The sequence below is a fragment of the Anopheles coluzzii genome, chromosome 2 (genome assembly GCF_943734685.1).
Source record: "Anopheles coluzzii chromosome 2, AcolN3, whole genome shotgun sequence".
Taxonomy (NCBI): Eukaryota; Metazoa; Arthropoda; class Insecta; order Diptera; family Culicidae; genus Anopheles; species Anopheles coluzzii.
Window position 1 is genome coordinate 25,936,592 of NC_064670.1, and position 18,784 is coordinate 25,955,375.

Here is an 18,784-nt window from a genome sequence, read left to right on the forward strand (position 1 = left end):
CACCGGCACTACTCACACAAAATGTGAACTAAAAGCGAGCAAAAAGGGAGGCAACAAAAAAGGTTCCACAGCTACAACGTGAACGAGCCCCTCGATTGCCTTGGGGTTTGATCTTGATTTTAGGCCTCCCGCGCTCTAATGATCACTCCCTTCCACCCCCCCCCCCCCTCCCTCGTCCCCGTCCCTGTGCCCTGAGAGTGGCCTGTCATTCCAGTGGCGGGCGCCTACTTGCCAGTGCACTTAATTGCAGATATCAATCTGCAAATCTGCACGGCTGTGCAGTGAAAGAACCCATCGCCCGCTGGCAGGCTGGCGAGCAAAGCATCATCTGGCCACACTCGATGTAATGTTGTTGGCCACAGCTTTGAAGGGTTGCACTGTTCTCTTTTTGCATTTTTCACCCCCATTTATTGTTAGCATTACGAACGGGGTGGATGGTAAGCAATCAAGCAAGAAACGAACGCTCCCGGAACGCACGGTCATAGAGGCATGTGTATGAGTGGAGGAGTGTGATCACGCGGCCAGCACCACGGGGTCTCAGTGGGAGGAAATGAATGTTGAGGGAAAATTATTGAAATATCTCATGATCACCTCGCCTTCCGCGGCTTCCATCCACTGTTAGTCAGTTGGCAGTAATAGCAATGAGAAGACGAATGAATGGAGCACAGCAACTACAACACAACAGTGTACAGCCAACACATCGCATAATACACCCCACACGGTGGTATGCAAAGTATGGGAGAATGACAGTGAACCGGAGCAGCAGCAGCCTTTGGCACACAAAAAACTATGCTGCAATCGTCGCTCATACGTACCACACGCGAACCGCATTGTTCGTCAATCTGCAGCACATTTTCCATCGTAACGGACGTTAAATTAAATTAAACAGCAGCAATATAGGAACAACCACACACACAAAAGCGCTAGATCAAATTACTGCTTTACACTGCTGTGAGCGGAGTCTGCAATTGTGAAGCATAAAGGCTATCATAGGAAGGCACACAAATAGGGGGAGACACAGACGAGGTTTTGATCTTTAAAAAATCTCCATTCCTCACACTCGCTGTCCGGGGGCAGTTATTATTAGTATTTTCGTGCCTCGTGTACCGTGAAGGCCGTGGGACCCTGCAAACGTCGCCAATCGAATCGAATTTGTGTCTCAAAACCGTTTGCCCATTTTTGTGTGCTGGTGTCTTGAAAAAAGGCCGCCATTACGACGGGTTCGTTCTCTGCTCTCGGAACGTTAATGAGCGATTTGTCGTGCTCTAAATTTTCCATTCAAATTATTAACAATAATTGACAAAAAACCAAAGGATCCAAAGCCCTTCTATCACTGAAAGCAATTAAGATGGATTTCATGCCGTGATTTTGCTGATGGAGTTCAAAGCATTTCAACACCGCGACCAACTCCAAACCTCTCGAGATTGTTAATGGAAAACGCTTCACGCACGGCATCGCTCGATTGGCAGATTAATTCACTCTAATAATAACATAACAGAATGGCAAAACAAAACCTTCAGCTTGTTGTTTCGCGAAAGAGGATCCAAAGAATGTTTGCCCTACCCTACGCTACCCTGTCGGCGGTTAAAACTTCACCCGTAAACGCCATCTCTATCCATTTATGGCTTATTACCAACAGCGATCCGACACTCAAGCGAACCGGCCTGCTCCGGTGGCCATCGCAGACGCATACGATTGTGCTTCTTCTCTCTCTCTCTCTCTCCAGTTTCGATCATTTTCCAATGGCCCCAAGGTCTGGCCCGCATTCTGTAGTCAAAATCTCGCGTAGCGTGTTGCGTTTGTAGAAGGGAGCTGGCGGTAGAAGCCTCACCAATCATCCGGCAAATTGCATACGCCAAACGCAAACGTGGAATGCTGCAGCGTTCGGAATTTTGTGAAGTAAGAAAAAAAAAGCATCAAACCCTTCTGGCAATGAAATTATGTGCTCCCTTTCGCCGTCATCGAAACCGTGCCCCCCTCCTTTCTCGTTTCGAAGGGAAAAAGAACCGCCGAGCGAGCGAACGAGCCCGTGCAAGCAGCTCTTTCGTTACCTTGGCAATCTTTGGCAACTATCGTGCGCTCGCGCTATACTTTTGCCACATTTGCTTGGACGAATAGAAACGGCTTTGCGCAAATGGAGAAGACTACACGTCCCTTTCTTGGTATTGAAATGGCGGTTGGTGGTGATGGTGATCGCTGCTATCGTTTTATTCCACACCGAAAACTACCATCCGTGCTGCTGCTGCTGCTGCTCCATGATCATACTGATGATGATCATGATGATGGTGCTGATGGTCGTTCTCACGATTTCGAACACTTTTCGCTGGCCTACTTCAAACGGAGAGAATGAGATAGCACGCCATCCCCCATCGGGTTCGTCGCTTAGAAACGAATTTCTAACACAACAACCATAACCACCACCAACACCAGGAACAAGCAAGCGTAGACAATCCATAAAGGCCACCGTACTGTGTGCACCCTTAAAGAAAAGAGCTGCGCCAGCGAGCAAGCGACGAACTCGACAAAAAAACCAAAGCCACAGCGAATTCCCATTCGATTCCGATCCCGCAAGGGAAGAGCGTGTCACGTGAAGGCAATTTCAATAATCACACCAACCTTTGCTGTGTGTGCTCGTGGAGCAGCCGCGATCACGCGTACCGCGCGGCAGTGTAGCTACCGAATCGGAAAAGCGTCATTATCAACCGCAGTGGGCAATGTGTTTTTCATGGCTTTTTTTGTTTGTTTGTTGCTTTGTTGCAATCTCACTGTCAAGGTGTACCTGAAGGCCCACCAAACAACGGTCCCAAACTCGTGCTGAGATTGGAAGAGTTGGTTCCTGTCCTACTCGTGTGTGTGTGTGCGTATGTTGAGATGTACGACGCAAATGGTTGCGCTATTTTTTTGCTGTCTCGAAGCACGTGATAGAGACATTACGCCCAGAGTGGTGGTGATCATTTATCAGAAGCGTGCTAATTGTTGATGCAAACAAATAGGTAGCTTCGTACAAAAAATACAAAAAACCTCACACATGGGTTCGGGTTGGGTTAGCAACGAAAGCCGTCAGCCGAGCAACGAAATCGAGCTGATGCGTACGTGAGAATATGTGTTTGAAAAAGATGAATGGGGTTAGGAAAGGGTTCCGGGTTGGTTTCGGAAGGGTTTTTGTTTTATTTTTTTATTTCAACACAAGCTATAATAACATGAGGTTTATGTCGAAAAAAATAAATAACTACCTCGTTCGTCGTATGGACATTTTCATAAGAGCTTATTACTTAATCTCTGCTTTCGTTATTAAAACCTTTTTAGTCCATTTTATAAAAACGCTGCATTTTAGCTATTAAAACAGCAAGGTGAAAAAGGTTTGATTGATCACATTGCCCAATAATTGCTTTTTCTTACCATTCGTCACATCCAAACCTTAATAATCGCCTGCCACCCTCCTTATCCTTGGGTGTTCAAGCCTTCATTCACAGCTTCATAATCACGCTTGGAGTGTTTTTGTGGCCGTTGTATCGCCAAACAAACCCCGAAGGCTACCGCCGCTGCCACTGCGCATCGTTTAGCGTGTTTGGAAGAAAAAACACAATTTTCTTCGGCTTCGGCAAACAATCAAAACCGCGTACCAAACAACCCGATGATCGCCGATCAAACACCCTCGAATCGTCATCGTTTGGCCCACAAAATTGAATTGGAATCCTTGAAATTCATACCCAACCATGTCGTCACGAAACGACCTCCCACCGATGTTTACTCTTTTTCTTTGCCGGTGGATGGTGTGAAAATTCCATTCCATCCATCAGTTCGGATTTTCTCCTTCTTTTTCCCCGTAAAAAATAAAACCTCTTCCTCTCTCTCTCTCTCACCCACTCATCGCAGCGGCGTCGGATGTGAGTCGGAAGGTGGATGGAAAAGCTCATTAACCCAGACCGCGAAATAAATAAAACCTAATCAAATCCGCATCCGCAGCCGGTGTATGTATATGTGTGTGTGTGAAGGTGGGCGAGGCGATCTTTGGCGTGGAAAAACAAACACTCCCGCGGTGCGTTTTAATTTTCAATCAGCAACCAAATAGGTTACCCGTCCCCCGGCTGGCGTTGCATTTCGCCTCCGGAACCGCGAGCCGGGCACGATGATGATGACGCTTTCGTTTGATTGGGTCAACGATTGCCGAAGATGCCTCTGTTTGGGCCTGCCTATTTTGATGCTCTGGTATTTCTCTCCTATCTCAATAGTTCTTTTCTTTTCTTTTTTTGTTTCGTTGTTTAGTGAAAATAGAAAAGAAAATACCAAAGCCCAAACAACTTCCGTTAGCTGCAGAAGAGGCGGCAGAAAAAGGGGGAAATTAGGCCTTTCCCCCCAAAAAAACAAAACAGCTCACGGTGGAACGCAAACAAAAGTCTCACCAAAAACCACACAATCCCCCTCCCCCCCGAGGCAAGGCAGAGAACACTTCTCCCGGCGTGGGCAAGAAAGGCAAGAAAAAGGGGGCCACCATAAGTGTGGGAAGAAAGGTGGCTCGTTGGCTGACTGCTAGCTACGATGTGAAACCGTGGGGCGACACACATTCCCAGTCGAAATTCCCTTCGACTAATGGTGTGCCGTATGACAACTGCTGCCAAATGGCTCTCCACACCTCGACAATCGCGTCATGTATCTGTGTGCTTCGAGGGAAGTGTTGTAAAATGCATTGATCGTTGCCTCTCGATCGAACGGCCCCACGATAAGCACACGGTAAAAAAGCGAAGCGTTAATTAGGCAATCCCACCGGGCATGTCCGGTGACCTTTAAGACCCGCTAGGCAGTGGGTTGGGGAGGTTGTGCTGACAAATGTCCGCTGTTGCACACCATCCACCATCACGATCCTCTCACGAACGATTAAAGCCGCGAACGTGTTTTTCCGTTCGTTAAACATCGCGCAGCAAAACTGCACACACCAATCGACGACGATCGAGCACGGCTGTTGATGATGATGATGCCACTCGGGCGTTAAGGGTTATGTGCGGGGCCAATCGGGGTCAATCGTGGCTCAACGACCTACGCACGGACAAACGAAAGTACAAGTAGCGTCCAATGATGACACCGCGTGCGAGCCCGCCAGTGGTGGCACACGCTCGATTGCTCGCCGGTGGTGAGATCTTGCAACAGCAGAGCACTTCCCCTTGCGAACACCTTCACCAAAGTACCAGCTGAAGTCGTCGTAGCAGCACCAAACCGTGCTGTCTCGGTGGAGTGTTTCGTGAAGCATGAACACCGCACCGCCGGTGCTCATGCGACCGAAACCAGATCCGTACCGCAGCCGCCACCGCAGCCGGGTTCTTGGAGCGTCTTGAGCAATGGTGAGCTGCCGCACAGCTCGGATGCACTTGTTGGGCAACGAAACCAATGCGAAACGGAACCCACACACACAGTCAGCCTGGGTTGCAAGTGCAAGTGAAGATCCAATTTAAGGGAAATGATAATGATGATGGCATGAGATGAAGATGATGATTGCCCGTAGGGTGTGTCCAAGTGGTAGTGGCTCCCCTGTTTCGTGCGTTCCCTTATAAGGGTGACAGGGCTGTACAGTGAGTGAGGGCTGTTCAAACCCAGCCCCTTCCCTCGGAGCCAATTCTTACCAACTGAGCTCCCACCGAGCTAACCATAAAAAGGGCGCTGCGGGTGAAGTGAAGGCTTGAAGAAAACTGAACGGCAGCATAAAAGATGCACCGAAAACCGGCGCACCGTATCGGAGAATGAAAGTTGCGCCCGGCTTGCGAACGAAATCAGGTGAAGTTGAGTGGGTCCCGGGTCCCTTCCCTTTCCGCCCAGGAGATTGAAGAGCGACACACACACAGCGAGAGAGAGAGTCCCAAGTTGGAGAAAGTCGCAAACATCAAAACCGGGAACGACCGATGGCCACACGGCGACGAGGAAAAGGGAAGGACAGACGTTCGTTTGTGTCTGTTGCGCAAAGTCATCATCACTGGGGCTGGCGGACGACGACGATGGTCCCCAGGTACGGGATGGTGCCTCGCATCGCAAAACCGAGGCCAAAAACTTTCATCGCGACTCTCACTCCCGCCGCTGATCGAGTGATCGAGTGATCGAGTGTTTTATTGACCGGAACCTGTGCGAGATCACCACCACCACCTGTCATTAGCTCCGTCTTTCTGCACCCCTTTCAGGGACCGGACCTGAATGTCACATTGAAATTGTGTCGTTTTCTGCGCCGCGGCAACGCGTCATTATCGCGGTGACATTGGAATTCCAGCCGCTTTGCGGCGAGGAAGAAGGAGGACGCCGATTGTCGAGCGGATCGGCGTATGCATATATTTTGTCCACCGAATGGCTTACAAATGGCTTCGGCCGGCTACGTTTTTGCTTCACCATTCAACCGTGACCTTTAAGGCGAAAACGATATTCCACCGGACCACCGATACGATACGCGAAACTGTCCGCGACGGGTTGATGCGAAAGAAAACAGATAAAAGTTTGCAAAAAAAAATAAAAATAAAAAAACAACGCATCATAATTTATAATATTTGTTAAGGGGCGAGGCAATTTCTTGCCAACCTCTCTCTTTCTCTCGCTGGCACAGCGCACAACACTGCACGCTCCACTCGTTATGAATCACGTGCCACGTTTGTTTTTACTTTCCTTGTGCCGGGTAGGTGCAACAACGACCTCTGTGAAAAAAAGCACATTTACAAGGCGACAACAAATCAAAGTGATCGTACACTTTCGAACTTTGGCCGGGCAACCTCGCCCTGCTCGATTGTGTGTGCTTACTAATTACAAACCATTGGAGTAGTGTTGGGCGTGATTTTTGGTGGAATGTGGCAGGGCGATGAGATAGAAAGGGGTTTGCTTTCGCCCGCCGTGTGACGCGTGTTATTAGCAAAAAAAGCAGCAAAAAACAGGCACACACAGCGACGAACCCGGACGAGATGAATCGGCCGGACCTGTTCGGGCCGTTGGCGCGGCGGACAAGTTGTACTTGTCGAACCTGTACTTCCAGTTTCCGCATTGAGTGTGCTGTGTCTGTATCTTTTAGCGCGCTACACCGTGTGCTGCTTCTTGCTGCACTGCGAAAGCGGTCGCGGCCCGTTTGGCAGAACTCCTTGTGTCTTGTGTTCCGCGCTTCGGAGTGTACGGTGATCGGGGTGAAGACGTGAAGAAAGTGGATGTGTTTTATGTGTTGTAGTTTTTTTTGTTTGTATCACTTCTCCGTGTGTTTGTGTGTAAATGTTTTACAATTCCAAACCACATTTTTCGCTCCGATCGTCAATACGACGTCGGCGACTTCCTTCCCTTATGGTCATCGGTGTACTACTCGCACCCTACTCCGGGTGGTACTGAACCAAACAAAGCATTACTAATCGAACAAAAAACGCGAAGGTAAAAACAAGCACGAGGAAGAAGGATCGCGTTCTTCGGCCGCTCCCGCTATGGAAACTCGAACCTTCGGGGCGAGCGGGCGAGCGATCGTGCGGCCGGTCGGAAAGGAAAGCAAAAACGCTGGCCAGCCGCGATCGGACCGGAAAAACTTTGGGCATATGTTTGCGGAAACCGAGCACTGAAAGCGAAAGAGAAACGCAAAGCAGCAGCAGCAGCAGCAGCACCGAAAAACCGGCCACCACCGATGGATGTTGTTGGCAAAAATGGAAAAATGATACCAAGCGGGAGGGAAGGGGGGGTATTGAAAGTGAAAGAAAAAGGAAGAAGAAGAGGAAGAAGAAGAGGGAGAGGGAAAAAACACACACGGATGAGTAAAAGTGTAATCGGGGGAAAGCAGGCAAGCAGCAGCAGAAAGCAAAACAACTGTGGTAGCAACTGCAGCAGCAAAAGGAGCACGATCGCGTGGATGACAAGTTCGAGGGCCGAGCTGATCGGTCAAGCGGAATTGGTTCGCTCGCTCCATAAACACAAACACACACACACTCAAGGAGTCCGGAGCGGAATTGCAATGTACCGACCCGGTGTGCCATAAATGAATGAACTTTCGGTGTGCGCTAGAAAACGGCCATCAACCGCCAGCTGACCGTAAAGCAAAATAGCGCAATGATAGCGCACACCCGTGCCGTGCCGTATTGCGAAAAGAAAAGGAAAAAAACCTACATCGAACAGCAGCATAACACCCGTCCCGCGTGCATTGTGAAGTAGGAAAAGCCAGTGGCAACAAAAACAGCACAGTTCCCTACAGTGCTTCCTAGTTGCGATCGTGTGCCAGCGCGGAGTAGTAAACGGACCCGTATGCCAGCGCGGAGTGTGGTGACCCGAAACGGAAGCACTCGCCATTCCACCCGGTGTGCAATAAAAGCGCAAGGAAAACATGAGACATGGTTGTAAAAAAGGAAAAACACACACACACACACACACACTGGCTGCTCAACTTTACAACACCTCACCTCATCAACGGGCGCACATTGTTCGACCCCAATTTTCCCACCCATTTCCCAACGGGGTGTGGAAAATTTTCAAATCATCAACCCTCCCAGCCCGCCCGTCTTTCTGCAAACGAGCAGGCGTGTCGCTTTTATTGACGCGCCTTCACCCCGTTTCGTCGTTTCAAAGGGTGGTAGCGGGGGAAACCTTCTTCTTTCTTTTCTTCCCATTCGAATGGCACCGCCGGCCACCGCCTCTATCGCGAGCCACCAATTCCTTTCGGGTGCGGCGAGCTTGTGATGGGTTAATTTTATTTTATCATCTGTGAAAGAAGCCGGAAAAATTAGGTAAACCCTAATGGACCAATCGCGAGCGGGGAGCTCTTGAAAATTGGACAGCTGTGACAAAGGCTAATCCAACGCTCCTACGCGCTGGGATGGGTGGGAGCGAAAGCGGGAAAACGTGTTGGCTAATTATTATTAGAAAAAAAGGAAATCTTTTTATAATGCAATCATGGAATAAAACAACAACAGAAAAAGGCTACAATGAATGAAAGACAGTGTGAAGAAAACAGTAGGGGCAGGGGTTCGTCACTTTTGAGCGTGCAAGTCTTTCGAGGAGGTCGTTTCGAGAGAGTGGAATATGGGACACGAACCGAAGCCGTCATTGTTGGAGCGCCAAGGTGGGTTCTGGCGGTGAATTTCCTTTTCTGTTTTCCCACCGTGACAAATTTCGACGCTGCACAGCAGATTTGCAAGCCCTTTCCCCCTCCCGCCGGGATGCCAATCGGTTAAAAATTGAGGCCACCGGAAAGAGCTGGTAGCTTACCGGGACCGGGAACGAAGGTGACATTAGCTGCGGTTTCGTTGCGGAGACAGAAAACCGGCCCGGTGTGTGTGTACCGCGATAGAGTGGGACGAAAACTGGAGCAACACACCCAGACATCATGCCGGAACCTTCTTCCGTTGCTTGCTTCTTTATTATCGTTGCTCTCTTTCTGCTGCCCGGAAGTGGGCATTGCTTCCTTCCCGGTCGAACAGCACCGAAACTGAAGGGAAACCGATGGAATGTATGACACACTGTTGCCTGAACGCTGATCCCAACCCGGATATAATTCATTCCATTCTTCGATTCAATTCCATACTTAACGGACAGAGATGATTGCCATTATTGCTTTCGATCACCACGCTGTGATGACGCTGTGGCGCGGCTGGCTGAGCGGGAGAAATCTGTCACCCTCGAAAAATCATCTGTGTGTTCACACTTTCACGCTAAAATGTGCCCAGCGGTGTGCGAAATTGAGGAACCCCACCCGAAGCCAAGGGGTGGTACGAAACGGACCCACACAGCGCGGTCGTGATCGCGATTCCGGCTTAAAAGGGTGATTGAAACTGTTGATCGCCACCCCAAAAAAGTGACAATTATTTGCTAAATAGCTTTTCACCACCATCAACCAGCATCTACCACCATCTTCCGGAACGTTTATTGCGTTGCGCTTTGATTCGTTTTAAATTTACCATCACCAACTAACTTCCATGTTTTTTCTTGTTTTTTTCTTACTGCTTGGTGGGCAATTTTGTTAATCAGGTTTTTTTGGGCGCTCGAATTAAATAGAAGCGGAAAAAACAACAGGCTCATCCAACATGTGTTCCAGCTTCACGATCTTTCGCGAAGATCTTTCGGCAAACAACATCTGCATCTCTGCGCTGGGAAGGAAGTGGTGCTTCTTCGCAAACGAAGAACTTGTTTATTCTTTACAGCATGTTTTTTTCTCTTCTGTGTACACACACTCAGTACGCAAGTGCGCAAAATCTACTTTTATTGCCCTTATTAACACTTTGGCCCTCTGGTTCGGGGTAAGCGAGGATGCGTAATTCGAATACCGTTTGAAGCCGTTTGTCCGTTTTCTGTTCGCTTTGTTAGGAAAGGAATGAAACCTCCAATGGAAAAAAAACGGCCAGGACGCAAGGTGCAAAGAGCACCTACATGTTCTCCCCTTGCCAAATACTGTTATGACGCTGATCTGTGCCGTCGTGTTACCTTTTTCTCCCTTTTTGGCGTGTTCGTTGGGTACCCTGCTCTTTCATATTTCGACATTAATTCCCTCACGCTTCCCTTAATGATGGTGCTGCGCGTTGTTGCAGTAATAAATGAACTCATCTGGTTTTATTCAAAACACACACACTCAACCCCGGGAAGAACCTTTTGACGGACAGGCGCAGCCAAACGCTGAGGCTAAGAATAGACGATCTATTCCACTTTAATGATACACCCAGTGGCAGGCGTAGGGCTCTTCGGGTAGAATCAAAATTCTTCGGGCAGTGTGGGGCTTGCCAAAAGCTGCCGATTGCCGTTTGCCGAGGCGGAAAGCAGCCACTAGAAGCGGCGTTGGTGGAAAAGCGAAACATCACAACAGCACTGGCGAAGGCAGCTTATGAATGATTTATAAACTTTCGTTCTTTCTTCGTCTTGGTTGAGTTGATTTTGCCTTAATTGGTGGCAACACGGTGCGGCAAGAGACGCGGCTTAGCTAATCCGCCTGACCCTCTGTTCCCCTCCCTCCCTGGAGTGTCAGTGTTTTACCAAGAATACAAACACACGCAAACGCTCTCTCTCTCTCTCTTTGTAAGAGGTTTCTAAAGGGTAAAAAAAACAACGGCCCGGTTCTGGCGCTGACGATGATGATGATGGGCCAACCGTAGACCGTTGATGTCATAAGCGATGATGCGAATTGGCGATGTCGTGTGTGCTGGCGTACACAAATACAAACTGTACATACATATGTATTCACAGCCCGGGCCCGCGCGGTGGCTTCTGGGTGCCGCTTCTGCGTCGCTAAGGCAAACGACCGCGTGAGCACACGATGGGTTCGCCTTGAAGCTTACGCCCGTACAATTACGCCATAAATCAAATCAGCATACGCTTCATTTTTGTTGATTCTGAGCATTCTAGTTGCGGGGCGAAATTGTAAGGGGGCAGGGGGTAAATTGTAATACAAAAAGAGGGGTAGAGGGGTGGAAGAAAAATCAAAGGCCACCGAACCCGGAGCGCTATTCTGAACCAAACCATCCGCTGCATACTAACAGCGCTGCTGCATCGTACAGCGAGCGATGTTTCTAATGTGTAACAAACGACAACAAAACGTACAAAACGACACAACACAAACAGAAACACAAACACACACACAACGGAATGCTAATAATCCGATATTGGGGTTCGGTACCGTTCCAGCGGATTGGGGGTCCGATCACCTTCTTCCCTGTGTGTTACATAACCGGTAACGCTGTCCAACACATGTTCTAGGCTTGAGTTAATTGATTTTTGTTGTACCCCTTTTTCACTTCATTCTGAGGCATTCCCTTCTCTCTGTCTCTTTCTTTCTCTATCTTCATTTCGCTTTACGGCCCCGATGTGATCATCCCGTTGCACGGTCGATCGATCAAGAGATCAAGCGCCACAGGTCTCTTCTGGTAAGCGCGAAGCCGAAGAAAATGCCCGCGTTTGGGGAAAAAAGGAACGTCCAAAGAGCAATCCTTCACTCATCATCATCATCATCATCGTCTTGCCTCGTCTCTTTATCCACCTGGGCGAACCGGCCGACCAAAGTTCCGGGTTCGTTTCTTTGCGCGCCCTAACCGTGCATTGAAGTCTTTCGTCGTTTGTGGTTTGATTCTCTTGTGCTCTCTCTCTCTCTCTCGCTTCGTATCGTATCGCAAGAACGCACATTCCACAGGAATTACGGCTCAAGAAACGATGTCGACGATGGCGGGACGGGCACAAGCAGAATTAAACGCTTGGCAAGCGCACTAAAGACGGAAAAAACAGCCGGAATGTGTGATGGGCGACAGACGGGAAGAATTGTGTAAGATCAATTAAAGAGCAATCTAACGAATTTACGTCGAATGACGGTGAGCTGGAATCGCACTCAAACACACACACACACGCAGAGCTAAAGACAGCCAAACATAAAAGCATTCTTCGTGTGTTTTTTTTTATTGCTGTCGACTTTTCCAGGTCGGAAATACACCGACCGATAACACAGGGAGAGAGCGAGCGAGCGAGAAAACAACCCTTCCCTTCTCTTTTGTGCCTGTTGGACGTCCGATTTCCCTACCGAGAACCGAGCCCGGGGGGAGAAAGCACGCTGTGCCATCGAACAGCAACCAAAAGGAGAGAAATGGGCCGGAGGTTCACGCAATAGGAATGGTGCGGCCACAAAACTAGGTCTCCCAGGGTGACGGGCAAACGGGCGCTTAGAAAACGGCCGGCCAGAGGAGTGGTAATCTAAAAAGGGGAAGATTCGGTCAAGACAAGTGTATGTGTGTGTGTGTGTGTGTGTTTCTGTTGGAAAAGGGTGTCGCACTGTTGGAACCGGAAAAATGAACCCCTGGATACGGCAAGCAGGCAGCCTGCACTACCATCAAGCTTCAGTTTGTTGTTAGTTGGTGTTGGTTGGCTTTTCGAAGTAGTAATCTTACCTTTTCGACCTGCTTAAAATTCTTTGCTCGTTCACGCTCTGCCACCCCACACGCTGCCGAGCTTAAAATTCCGATCGCGAGCACGGAGTCAGTCACGGACTGCCTCCGCTCCTCTCTCCTCTGTCTCGCTGATCCGCAGGGGTGTGACGACGGGATCCCAGTCACGGCACCACTTGATGGCGGAGGTAGAATGTCAAAGCAAAGGCGCTTTCTAGCGCGGCTTAGAAACGATCGAGCGTCGATCTCTTTGTATGTGTGTGTGCGCGCGCTTACAGTGGGTGGTTGGGTGGGTGGCTGTAGAACACACCTCCTCACAGCAACACAGCACTTAGTACGATAGCTATTCTAAAACCTGCCCAGCGCCGCAAAGTGTGATGTTGATTGCACACCGATTGGCGCGCGAGGAAATGAGGAAAATCGCCCGAACACCGTGGACACTCCAGTATAATAACAGCTCGCGGGGGGTTGGGTGGTAGCTAAACAAACAATCTATCACCACCACCACAGACAAATCCGCCTGTACAGACCACTCCTCCACTCAGCTGTGGCAATTGCACAATTCTTACAAACACGAACCAAGACGGGCCACGATGTAGGGTAGCTTTCGTGGCCCAAACCGGATAGCAATGGGACGAGGGTGGACAGGGACAGGGCTGCAAGGCTTGTGCTGCCTTCCCCTGGTGGCTGCCTAGATGTTCGCGCACTTGGCGCAACACGACGCGCAAGCTAATGCTGCACTATGCAAATGCACAAAACACCTTCACCAACTTGCAAAACACACATGCACACACACACACTAACACAAGCTTAAAGGGCCTTTTGTGCAGAATCCCGCTACGCGGCAAGGTGATGCGGTTTTCGATGGAAATTGCACATGCACATTCACCGTAATTCTTGGGCACAAAACACTCTGCAACACACACACACACTAGGGCACACACTGCACCGCGGCGGCTCCTTTCTCCTTTTGTCGCTTGCGCAAAGTAAAGACGCTTGCGATGCACACACACACAAACACGCACACACACTGGACGGGGGTTGCACTTTATGTTTTGAGTTGCATTTCTGAGCGCCAACACAAGCACACCGCACCAGGAACACTCACGCAAACACACACACGGGTTGTGTTTTGGCCAATTTTTCACCGCTCTTTTACAAAACTGTTTTTTTCTCCCCTTCACTTCTCACTGCAGTACGGGGTAACAACGGGGTGTGTGAGTATGATCGCAACCAAATCGCATCGGAACCAACATTCAGCCGGTCGGTCGCCAGCACAGTAAACGCTCGCTGCCACACTGCTCGACGGTCGCTGGGAGTCTGAACCACCAACACGGCCGTGTGCGCTCTTGGCTGGCGGGCGGCAACAGATCTTGGGAATGGCCTCGACGGCTGGCATTTCCCCCCGCTCAGGCTCTCCCTACGCTCCGCTGTACAAGTCGCTCGTAGGGAACGGACGGAATGAACCGTGTCTCTCTCTCTCTCTCTCCTTCTCACTCTCTCTCTCTCTTATTCTTCGCGATCGAGGTAGGCGCATCAAGTTGCTGGCTGACCTTACGATCGCTCGTTTTCGTCATCCAACCGCTCCTCGCTCGATCTCTCTCTCTCTTTCTCTTTCTTTCGTAGCGGTCGTTAAGGGTGATATGTCTGTTAGTGTGTGTGTGTGCGACCACATCTTAAGACATGTTTTATGAACCCCGCTTTTGATGGCTTCGGGCGTTCGGGCGCTTTCGTGCCAGCCACATTCCAACCGGAGGAAGGAGAAACAGGTTTAAAGGCAACGAATCTTTACCCCTTTCCCAGCTCCCCTTCCTCCTGCGGGTAAGACACTTAATGATGTGCTTTCAAGCATGGCAGTGTCACCCCTTGAGCGGTATTTGAAAGCTTTTGCGGGGAGCTTTTTTTAGCTTTTTGTGTTATTTTTTAATGAAACCAAAAGAAATTCAAATCAAAATACAAATTTCTTCGCAATTAAGCAGTCTTCGCATAAGCAATTCTACTAAACAAGATAAATAAATTAAATTAGATTTAAAAACAAAACAAACAATTCTAGTACAAAGAAGAACATACAAAAAAAAAATCAAATACAGTAGAAAATCAAAGAAGTATAATCTTCTAAAAATATGTAACATTCTATTTTGTGCATCTCGTTCTTTAATATAAGCAAAATATTACGTATATATTGTGTTAAACACATATTAAATTGAAAAAATGTAGTAAGGTAGTTTTTAATTTAGTTGTTTTAACATTTTTTTAATACATGCATACCATTTTTGAAAAATATGCTAACCGTTTGAGCTTTAAGAAAGCTTTTCCAGTAGCTTTAAAGATATCGTAAGCTTCAGCGCTGCCGACTAGCTGCAAGCAGCTCCTAAGCAGCATTGCTTCATCAGCTTATTCTTGACTGCTTTTCTAACCGGTTTGGATTGATTTTTAGATAAAAAGGCCTTAGATAACTTGCAACAAAGTAATATTTTTCTTCCGTTTCGTTGTAATTGCAACTCAACCACTTGCCTTTTTCCGTGCATTAATATTTTCTGTGCATTATATTACAAAGTAATATTTTTCTTCCGTTTCGTTGTAATTCCAACTCAACCACTTGCCTTTTTCCGTGCATTAGTGTACAAGCTCCCCAACAAAAGCTTCTCCACTGCACCTATGCAAGCGCAAAATGAACTGTTGATTCACGACGGTTGTTCAACCGCGATTCATCCCACCGTTCCGTGGCATGGCTTATGCAAGCCGTATAAAGAAACACTTCTTCCCCTTCCACCATGTCTATGTGTCTATTTCATGCAAACGCCTCAGCTCGGCTCGGTTTGCGTGTTTGCATGCGCGCAACAAACTGAGGGGTGGGGGTAGGGGATGGAATCCGAGCCCGAAAACCACCCCGGCGTCCCCGGTCGCGCAAGACGACGGTTCACAGCCAGCGACGGTGCGCGAAGGTCTTTGGAAAGGCTTGGCTCCCCACACACGATCAGTGCCGACGCGCAACGCTTGCTAAACGGACCTGTCTGTAGTAGTGTATCGATCCTGCTGGCCACCTGACCACGTAGAAGTTGTTTCTGCCACCTGCTGCTGCTGCCAACGATGCTGAAGCTCGCAGTAAGTAAGAGGAAGTGATTAATCTGCATGTGAAATGCGTCTAATTTGCCGTTTTTTTCCCGTCTGCCCGTCCAGTTCCTGGTGACGACGCTGGTAGTGTGCTGCCATGCTGGCCGCCGTGACGTGACCCGTCACAAGCCCCAGCTCGTGGTGGTGGAAGAGTACGAGGAAAGGCAGACCAGCACACTGCCACCGCCGCCGAAACCGTACGCCTTCACGTACAGTGCCGGCCGCTCGCCAGGACACGTGGATCGCACGCACAGCGAGGTGTCGGACGGTAGCGGAGTGGTGCGCGGCTCCTTCTCCTACGTCGATCCGCGCAATCAGGTCCGCACGGTCGAGTATACGGCCGACTCGCACGGCTTCTACCCGGTGCTGAGCCATCTGCCCGCGACGCCCCAGCAGACGGAAGCGGTCGCCCGGGCCCAGGAGAAACACTTCGCCCTGTACGCCAAGATTGCGCAAGAGCATGCCGATGCGCACAGCGGACGGGCGGTGGTAAGCTTTGCTGTACGCAACCGGTTGCTGCAGGCTGATGCAAAAACCCCTTTCCCTTTTCTTTTCGTTTCCCTGCAGGAACCGAAACTGCCCAAGGACACGGTGGCGGTGGCGAAAGCGAAGGATCGCCACTTTTCGCTGTACGAAAAGATTGCCCAGGAGCATGCGCGCATCGGGGCGGAACAGGAAGCGGCCCGGCTAGCCTTTGAAGCTACATCGGAGAAGTACGAGCAGGAGTGAGGCAGAGCGCGTTGGAGGATTTTGAGAATAAAATGCAAATGTGATGATTCATCAATAAAACGATCAAGTTGTAAACAATCGATCGAGATCGGGTTTGGAACGGGTTTGCTCTTCTCCATTGCCGTCATGACGTCATCGGAAAGCTAATAATATTCGAACAACAACAACACCACTAAATCACAAACGCAGAACAAATGCACAAACACAGTCTCGGCACTCGCGGCTGCCAAGGTCGTTTTGGAAGTAAATGATCGAATCGGATCGGGCAGTTAAAATGACATTTTCTCCTTCCCCACTGTGGCGAGCGTTAATGGGTGCGGGCAGGGCAAGATTAACACAGGTACCCCAGGGCCTAGATTGGAAAGCATTTGAACGGTGGTTTTCACTGCTAGTGCAAGCATTCGCGATGTTGTGCCAGCTGCTGGTGACTCTAGCGGTAAGATCTGCGCCTTGAGCATCACTTTTGGGAAGAACTTCTAAGTGATCTTCAAACATTGCCTCAACAGCTTCTTGACCTGTCGCTCGGACAGAGCGACTATCCCAACTACCCGCAGGACACTCCAAAAGACACCAATGCGTACCCCGATTATGGCAATCCTGCGCCCGCTAATCCGGCACCCACCAACCCACAGCCCGTCAATCCGCAGCCCCAATATCCCGACTACAGCTACGTGGAAACGGTGCCAACGACCACCGCAACGCCCGCCACAGAGCCGACCAAAAGACGGCAGGTGTTTCCACCGACACCTACCGGACGATCGGGACCTACAAGACGGCAGCGTGCGAACCGAATCGTGCGCTGGTACTTCATGAATGACTGGGGCTCGATGCCGGTACGGGCGACGACCGTTGTACGTCGCCGCAGCATGGGACGATCGTCCCTGAGCAGGATGCCACCGTACTATCGCAGCATGCTGGCGGGTTCCCGTGCCCTCAGCTCCAATGCCCCAAGCACCACGGGGACACGACGCATCGAATATTGGTACTGGTAGAAGGTTGTAGCGGACGATGTAACGCACCTAAACTTTCACTGCAATAAAGTCTCGCAATAATGAAGCTTTACCCGAAATGGGATTTAAGGATTCGGATGGGAAGAATACAGTTTGTCAATTTACTTGAAATTCAGCACAATTGGCATTGGTCCTTCGTTTATTATCCCATCAACATGTTTAGCAGGCAAACGCTGCACGGGTCAACGGTCGGTGCCGACGACGCGTACCACTCCTGTAGGACGTTGCCGACCTGGCGTACAGGCGGCGCTGCAGGCATGTCATAATACGTATCAGAGTTCCCATCGTCGGTAGTAGCACTGTAATCATCATCGTAGGCGTAACCGTCCCCGTCATCGTAATAGTATCCCGAGTCGGGGTCGGCATAGTCTAACTCACGGTTTGTAGTACCGCCGGCGACCGGCACCTGAGTCGCACCGGCTCCGGAGACTCCCTGTGCTGGGTACCTGTTGCCGGCCGGTCCCGTTTGGTCGACTCGCACTATCACGCGGGGGCGCGTTTGTGAGGAACTGCCGGGCACGGGGATCGATGCATCGGGATAGAGCCGGGTCAGCATGGAGGCTAGGCCGGCAAGGTAGCTAAGCCCTCCAGCGCCGTTGGCACCGCCGTTGTAGCTGTTCACCAGCCCGCCGCCAGTCGACGGAAACTGCCCATTGATGGCGTTCGCGTACGCTGGCATGTTGTACCAGCGGCAGGCCATACTGGTCGGCTGGTCTCGGTAGAGGGTTAGGAAGAAGGCGTCATCTCCCGGCACGGTCACCTGGATGTGGTGGAGAAGAGTTTGGAAAAATGGGGGAGGAAAGAGCGTTACTCGTATTGGATTGGCCGGAAGATCTTAACACTTTCACCCTGCCCACAGTACCAGCAATACGAGAAGCACGATTGTACGCACGGAAACGACCATCCTCGTCACTGCACTGAACAACGGGTAATGATCTGTGCAAATGTATTCTGGGACAGGCTTTGCTAGGGAAATTGTGGTCTCCATTTAGCGAAGGACGGACAAGAATGCTGTCGAATTATATCTCAATTAACCTTCGACGTGGTTGGTAAAAAGCGGAAATTTGCTCCAAAAATCCCCGCTCTTTATTT

At 49.9% G+C, this 18,784-nt stretch overlaps 4 protein-coding genes across 4 annotated transcripts in view; 2 read left to right on the forward strand and 2 right to left on the reverse strand.

The window, feature by feature from the left end:
* Positions 1 to 14,217, reverse strand: part of LOC120949508 (uncharacterized) — a 33,472-nt gene extending 19,255 nt beyond the window's left edge. The window contains exon 1 of the mRNA XM_040366854.2: positions 12,843 to 14,217. The gene's annotated coding sequence lies outside the window, so the exon portion shown is untranslated. The remainder of the gene's footprint in view (positions 1 to 12,842) is intronic.
* A 1,505-nt stretch (positions 14,218 to 15,722) lies between these two features.
* LOC120952397 (uncharacterized) lies at positions 15,723 to 16,765 on the forward strand. Its single transcript, XM_040371700.2, has 3 exons — positions 15,723 to 15,944; positions 16,020 to 16,442; positions 16,521 to 16,765. The coding sequence occupies exons 1-3, from the start codon at positions 15,930 to 15,932 to the stop codon at positions 16,680 to 16,682; spliced, it is 600 nt and encodes a 199-aa protein (XP_040227634.2). The 5' UTR covers positions 15,723 to 15,929; the 3' UTR covers positions 16,683 to 16,765.
* Positions 16,766 to 16,914: 149 nt separating this feature from the next.
* Positions 16,915 to 17,674, forward strand: LOC120952395 (uncharacterized). Its single transcript, XM_040371698.2, has 2 exons — positions 16,915 to 17,118; positions 17,189 to 17,674. The coding sequence occupies exons 1-2, from the start codon at positions 16,930 to 16,932 to the stop codon at positions 17,672 to 17,674; spliced, it is 675 nt and encodes a 224-aa protein (XP_040227632.2). The 5' UTR covers positions 16,915 to 16,929.
* A 160-nt stretch (positions 17,675 to 17,834) lies between these two features.
* LOC120952396 (uncharacterized) lies at positions 17,835 to 18,695 on the reverse strand. Its single transcript, XM_040371699.2, has 2 exons — positions 18,555 to 18,695; positions 17,835 to 18,452 (listed from the first exon to the last, which is right to left on the reverse strand). The coding sequence occupies exons 1-2, from the start codon at positions 18,678 to 18,680 to the stop codon at positions 17,835 to 17,837; spliced, it is 744 nt and encodes a 247-aa protein (XP_040227633.2). The 5' UTR covers positions 18,681 to 18,695.
* Between the last annotated feature and the right edge of the window lie 89 nt (positions 18,696 to 18,784).

Coding starts and splice junctions, on each gene's coding strand:
- LOC120952397 (XM_040371700.2), top strand. Junction 16,443..16,520: donor CGCACAGCGGACGGGCGGTG/GTAAGCTTTGCT, acceptor GTTTCCCTGCAG/GAACCGAAACTGCCCAAGGA.
- LOC120952395 (XM_040371698.2), top strand. CDS start 16,930: ATGATCGAATCGGATCGGGCAGTTAAAATGACATTTTCTCCTTCCCCA. Junction 17,119..17,188: donor AGCTGCTGGTGACTCTAGCG/GTAAGATCTGCG, acceptor TTGCCTCAACAG/CTTCTTGACCTGTCGCTCGG.
- LOC120952396 (XM_040371699.2), bottom strand. CDS start 18,680: ATGGAGACCACAATTTCCCTAGCAAAGCCTGTCCCAGAATACATTTGC. Junction 18,453..18,554: donor TCGTGCTTCTCGTATTGCTG/GTACTGTGGGCA, acceptor CACCACATCCAG/GTGACCGTGCCGGGAGATGA.